Source organism: Cynocephalus volans, chromosome 9 (genome assembly GCF_027409185.1).
Source record: "Cynocephalus volans isolate mCynVol1 chromosome 9, mCynVol1.pri, whole genome shotgun sequence".
In the NCBI taxonomy this organism is placed as follows: Eukaryota; Metazoa; Chordata; class Mammalia; order Dermoptera; family Cynocephalidae; genus Cynocephalus; species Cynocephalus volans.
This window is the reverse complement of record NC_084468.1, coordinates 66536797-66543610: the sequence shown is the minus strand read 5'-3', so window position 1 is coordinate 66543610 and position 6814 is coordinate 66536797. Positions and strand designations below refer to the sequence as shown.

General features: G+C 44.6%; 1 protein-coding gene across 4 annotated transcripts in view; it reads left to right on the top strand.

Moving 5' to 3' along the window:
* Positions 1-526: 526 nt before the first annotated feature.
* The window catches only part of CNOT6L (CCR4-NOT transcription complex subunit 6 like), an 89941-nt gene continuing 83653 nt past the window's right edge, over positions 527-6814 (top strand). For 2 of the 4 annotated variants that reach the window (XM_063108287.1, XM_063108290.1), the window contains exon 1: positions 1329-1372. In XM_063108287.1, the coding sequence (XP_062964357.1) occupies positions 1368-1372 (5 nt within the window). In that variant the 5' untranslated portion in view covers positions 1329-1367. Of the gene's footprint in view, positions 1019-1328; positions 1444-6814 lie in introns of those variants that run through there. The other 2 variants (XM_063108289.1, XM_063108288.1) reach the window with 2 other exon arrangements.

Genomic DNA, 6814 nt, shown 5'->3' with positions numbered 1-6814 from the left:
GGGGTCTCATTAGCCACCTAGACCTGCGCTTGGCTACGCTGTTAGGTCGCCTCGGGCGAGCGTGCAGTACACAGAGCCGAGTCCATGCAACTACACGGGGTGAAGCGGTTTCATCAGTTTCTTCCCCCCATGGCTTTGCGGATGTGGGTTTGTGATACCCTACCAGACTTCTCAGTTCTGCTCCTTGCTCCAGCTTAGAGAGAGTAAGAAAACAGCAAGGGTAAAGGAGAAAATGGGTAAACCTTCCTGGCCGCCGTGCGCGCACGCGCATCACGACAAAACGCAGCGCACGAGGGGCGGTGCCAAGGCGCGGCTCTGGAGCCCCGCCTCCCCCTCACCCCACCCCTCAGCGCCTGGGAGTGACTGACTCCTGCCAGCCCCTCCACGTCAATCAACCCTCCTCCTCCTCTCACTCTCTGCACCTTGTTATTAATCTCAATACCGATATCGTCCGGACGCCTCTCCCCCGGCCCTCGGGGGTGTGAACGTGTATGAGTTAGAGCGAGAGCACCGAAAGCTGGCGTCTCCGTTCATCCTCGGCCCCGGCAGTACCAGACGCAGCAGCAACCCCCGCAGCGGCGGCAGTCCCAGCGCTAGGAGGCCAAGGCCAAGGCCAGGCTGTGAGCGGTTCCCGGAGCAATAGCCGCGCTCCGGCGCCTGCGGGGGCGCAGCTTCCTTCGGCTGGGGCTTCGCATCGGTGGCCGCAGGGCCTCTCCTGCGCGTCCAGGGTCACTCGGCGGCCTTCGTCCTCTTCTCCGCCCCCGGATCCGTTTCCTTCTCGCTCCCTTCAGCTGCCCTCCGCGCCGCCGCCTCTGCTGTTCCTCCGGCGGTCCGGCCCGCCCGCCCCGCGTCCCCTCCGGCCGGTGCCTCTTCCCCCGGCGGGCTGCCTGCATGTCTTTGCTGCCCTCAGCCCCGCCGCCACCACCGCCGCCGCCTCCCCCGCCGCCGCAGCACCAGCAGCAGTCGCCCCGCCGCCGTCGCCGCCGCCGCCGCCCGGAACCCGGCGCGCTGAATGCAGGTGAGGAGGGGGCGCGGGACCTCCGCTGCCCCAGGCCTCGCGCGCCCGCCCGCCCGCGAGCCCCGGGTCCGGGCCCTGTCTGTCGCCGCGGCTTCCCCTCGGGGCGGGCTGGCTGGAGCGAGGCCCACTCGTGGGTGTTTGTGTTTGCGTCTGCGGCCGCCGCTCTGGAGGGGAAGCATCTGTGGGGGCCTGGTCCGGGCGCGCGCGTGCGTGCGTGTGTGTGTGTGTGTGTGTGTGTGTGTGTGTGTGTTTGTGTGCGCGCGCGCGCGCGCGTGTGTCTGTGTGTTTCCGTGTTTCCCCTGCCGCGGGGAAATGGCTGCTGTTGCTCCTTCTGGGCCAGAGGAAGAGAATGAGGTAGAGTGTTATTGTGCCTCCAAGTAGGATCGAGAGTGTTGGGAAGAGGAGCGCGTCCCTGGGGAAATGAGGTGGGAGAGAGACAAATGTGCGTGTGGGTGTGCGAGTTGGGACTTTGGCGGGCGGCAAGGCAGCCTGAGGAACCACGTCGAGTGGGTGTGTGTCGGTTGACTGGAGCGGGTGGCGGGGCAGACCCGCGTCTTCTTGGAGGTGGACGAAGGGTGTGCGTGTCGGGGGGTTCTGCGCCTGGGGCTCCCGACTCTGGGGACGGGTTGCGTGTGTCCGGGACCCCAGAGTGGTGTAACCCTCTCCCTTTGTGGCCGAGGCTCCGGAGGCTCACAGGTCAGAGCGGCTCCGCGGCGGCCGGGGAGGGACGAGTGAGTGAGGCATGGTCAGCAGCGGGCCGGAGAGCTGCGGTCGGTGCCGCGCCGCCGGGGCCGCCGTTCCTTGGGCCGCGGCCTGGGCAGGAAGGGCGCCGGCCTGCAGCGCGGCCTAACCGCCTCCGCGCCCTCCTCCCGTGGCCTCCCCGGACGCCGAGCCCGCGCTGGCCCAGGGTGCTGCCTCGGGCCTGGGCAGGTGAGGGTCGGAGGCGGGACGCGCTGATTGCCGTCGCCTCGGCCGCCTCCGCGTCTCCTGACGAGGAACGAAGGCTTGTTTTGGCGTTCCAACTGCAAGACTTCCCCCGGCAGGCGGTGGGACCCTAGGGAAAGTGAATCAAAGCAGTAAATCTCGGGAATACGCGGTGTGGAGATCCCTTCTTCTCATCTTTCCCTTAAAGCTGTGTGGGGAGCTGAGTAAATATTTTCGGGTTTTGTTGTAAATAACTTTTTCGTTGGCAAGGTGTATTTCTTTTTAATAAAATTTTAAAAAAGAAAGGAAAATTGGCTTTCTTGGCCTGTGGTATTGGGGTTGGATAGATTTTGTGTATTTGAAATTGTTTTATCCTGCCTCCTAGGGGGCAAGGCGTGTACACGCCGAGCTGAGGAGGTCGGTGAGGAAGAGGAAGTTACTGGAGCTGTCATCCTTCTTAAGTTGGCCGGCTGTTCGCTAGGGCAGTTTAGGTGGATTGTGTTCAGAGAGTTTAGCTCGGCCGTCTGCACACATTGGAAGCGCAGTACTACATTTTAGGAGGTGCTATCTTAATTGTCAGTCAAGATAGTCATGCAGAACAAACACGTTTTCCTCACAGTCTCCAAAACCTAGATCGAGCAGCCTCTTGTCTACTCAGTGTGTGCTCCTGGAAGGAGATTTTGAGAATAATTTAAGCAAAACGCAGTTATAAAGCTAAATGTGCCAATAGGCGTACAGTGCATTTCAGAACCAGATGTAAACGGTATTTAGGCAATTACTTGATGATTTACTTTTATCTATTCCACACTCTTTACATTTGTATCTAGTTAGCTCATCTGTCTGGAACCCTACTGTGGATAAAGTCATTATACAGATTCTATCCTTGTAGTCTGCTCTGTATAACGACCAGAGATTGCTCTTCTCTGAACCTGGTCTCACAAAGAAATAGTGTATGCTGTTCACTGGGAAGTGAGGGGAAAAGAAGGAAGGGTGAATAGCTGTTTTCTATTACCACTACTGGAAAAACAATTTAACACGTTAGTTTAGTGGAAAAAAGACTTGTTTTACAGACCTCAGCTAGAAACCCGGCTGTGCCATTTTTCTTAGCTTTTGACCTTAAGCAAGGTATATCTATAAGCTTCTGTTTTCCTATCTGTAACAGAGAGATAATACCCTTATCAAAAGGTTGTTGTGAGAATTGAATGAGAAAACATGTGTTTGGCACATAGTAGATGCTTACTTAAATTTTAGTTCTGCCTCCTGCAGTCCTGATTATGGGCATTGAAAAGCATTTATAAGTACAAATACTCATTAATTACTTAGAACAGTATTATGCATCTGTAAGTTAAAAATCAAGACAGTGGAATATTATAGAGTCCTTTGATATACATACGGTTTATATAAACAACTTTTAATGTATATGAGGTCTTTTTTCTAGGAATAAAATTGTCAATAAAATAGGCTTGTACATTAATTTATAGAAAATAGTCATACTTACTGTTTTTCATTTTTTCAAATAGCTCATCTTCCAGTGTCATACCTTTTTATGAGGTTTTGCTATGTAGCCCTGGGAAAAACTTTTTTTAAGTTCTATATACCATATATAAATTCCAGTACAATCAAGCATCAAAAAGGATAAGGAATCAAAATTTACCTATATAAATCCACAAAGTATAACTGTCACAAAAAATGCTGTGTAATACTTTTAGATCCTGTTGACTGATTCTGGTAAACAAAACCGCTTGGAATGTTTTTTAAATGGAAGCAAAAATCCTGTATTAACTTTCAATAACTTTTCATTTTTTAAATTTTGTGTGGAATAGTAAATGTATTTATTAAATTTTAAACTGTGTCTTATGGAAAAATAATGTATGGAGTTTAAGGTAAAGGTAACAGGTTAATTAAAGGATTTTTTTTCTTTCTTTTTTTTTTTTTAGGTGAAGGCAGGGCAGAGAATGTGGGAGGAGTTTTAATTGGTTTTAAGCTTGTAATGTCTCTGTTTACAAATGCCAGGTTTCCCATTTAGGTATTATATCATTATTGTTTGTAAAGGTATCAGCAATGATAAGCTTTAAAATAAAAAAAAAAACTTACCAGATTTTTGTAAAATTAAAGCCAAAGTTGCCGCACATTCAGTGTAACATTTTTTTTGGCCCCAGTTGAACTTTTTAAATGAATTATTTTTGTTCCCATCAGATCTTCCCCCATGTGGCCTCCTCCCCTCCCCTCTTCAACAATAAGCGTGCAGGGTTAGTATAACTTTTATATATATTAAAAATTCTGTAAAGGATAGTAGGGACACTTTATTAAACTGCGAAGTGTTATGGTTTTCTTAAAGTGTGTGTCTATTTACAATGAACAGAACTGTCTGCCATATGGTTATATTTAAAGAAAGAATTCTTAAAAACTACAAATGATATTTTTTAGTACTTTAAAAACAATGAGATAGAAATGTATTTTGCCCTTATTTAGTATTTGATAAAGTGATTTTCATTAGATATTATAAATTGTAGCATTTTAAAACACTTCATAACTTGTTTTAATTTGGGAGAATTGGGGAAAATATTTCTCTAATAATCGTGGAAACAGATGATATTGAACTGTTAAGATATTTGGACAGTGAAATCTATTAACAGTGGAACTGCTCATGCTGTCATTGTTTAGACTAAAGGAATTATGTTACAAAAAAATCAAGATGGAAAATTATTTAGGTTTTACAATTTAATGTTACTTAAATGGGTTTTTAAACAATCTTTCCAAAATATCCATTATAAATGTTTTTAATTAGGGGGAATTGGAATACTTAGGAGTTTCTGTACATTTGAGTATTACTTTGGGTAATGCTAATTAGAGTAATAAATATACTCCAAAATTTCAGTGGCTTAACACATACAAGTTTATTTTTTGCTTACATGACAACCCATTACACGTGCTCCTGTTTATCAGGCTTGTGGCTTTCCTCCACGTGGTAATTTATGGACCCAGGCTCCTTACATCTTGTGACTCTACCAGTCCCTAGGGCCTTAGAGTCCTGCCTCTTGTCTGCAGACCGTTTTTTAAGAACTCCCAGACTTAAAGTGATAAACATTTGCCTAAGTCTCATTGGCAGGAATTTGTCACAGAGGCTTATTTGAATGCAAGGGGGATGGGAAATGTAACCCCTGGCTGGTGGACAGCTTGGCCATCTCTGCTACAATGGTCATTTCATGGTGTTATTTTAGATGGTAGCATATATTTATGAAATTATATCTAAAGTGAATTTTAATACTTAAAAATTGCTTTTCATCCTCAAAGAGTAAAATTGTGGGGGGCAGGAGGGAGAGGAGAGGGAAAAGGAGGGAAAGGATAAGAGCTGGAGGAGAGGGGGAGGAGCTCTCATCTGTGAGGGGTTTGGATAAGTGAACTTTAGCAGCTATTTAAAGATATAAATTTTACAGAGAAATGTACAGTTAGAGTCTATAAACTTTTAGGTGGTCTCTCCTTTATTATCCAATTATTGATTGTTGTTGTGGTTTAGTAGTTTCTGGCTGTTTGAGTTATTTCTCTTTGTACTTTGAAATCAGTTGAGATCAGTAGGGCAAAACTCTGAATTTCAGTTTCTGTGGTATAGTTTCATAAAAACAGTTTTTAAAAAAATTTTCTTTCTCTGCTGTTGGGATAGAGCATTATTATTACTACTTTATACTTTAAAGAAATATGTAGGTGGACCTTATGTTCTGTCATTTACTGTTGTTTTTGTAATTCTAAAGTCATTAGAATTAATGTATGTGAGCCGTAACTCAAAAACAATAAAATCAAGTAAACAACAAAGGCTTAATTATTAACTTGTGCTCATGCTTCATGACAAAAATACTACAACTTTCTTTGATTGGGCATACTAACACCAGGCCTCTAAATACACTAAATGAATTTTATCTCTGGATAACTTTAATTTTAATTGAATCACAACTTACTCTTTCATTGCCCAGGATTATTATAATGTGAAACCTCAGCTCTAGGTCACCTTTACTTATTTTTATTTTAAGAGTTTGCTTAGGGATCTCTGGGGTGACATATATCTACATTTCCCAAAAGGAAGATTTTTGAGTAGTCTGGTTAACTTCTCTTTGGTAAATTTTTCTACTATTTTGCATCTTGAAAATTAAAGACCTTATTTGAGGACCCATCTTGTACCCGTTGTTATACCCAGTTCTAAAGAGAAGTATGAAAGATGTGGAAGAGATCCTTGCAAAGTTTATGAGTAAGGGATATAAAGCATATAATTGAGTTATTTCCAAATAACAAACGAACCAGTGCAAGCCATTACATTCTGGGAGGGAGTAATATAAAATGGAATGGTGGGTGGTGGCGGGTCAGGGATTACTTAACGGGCCAGCTTTTTTAAAACAGCATTTTTTGAAATATAATTCATACACCTTAGAAGTAGCCCATTTAAAATGTACAACTCAATAGTTATTAGTATATTCTCAGTTGTGCACTCATCACAGTCAATTTTAGAACATTTTCATCAAATGAAATACAAATTGTATATACTTTGAGACAGCCCTCATTCTCCCGCACTCCTAATTCTAAGCCATCGCTGAACTACTTTCTGTCTCTATAGATATGCCTATTCTGGACATTTCATACAAATGGAATCTTAATATAATATGTGGTCTTTTATGATAGGCTTCTTTCACTTACCATACTTACAAAGTTCATCAATCTCATAGCATGTAATAGTACTTCATTCTTTTTATGAATGTGAAGTAATATGTTGTAGTTTTGATTTGCATTTCCCTGCTGATTAATGAAGCTGAGCATCATTTCATGTGCTTATTGGCCATTTGTATATCTTTGGAGAGTTGTGTGTGAAAAGATTCAAATCCTTTG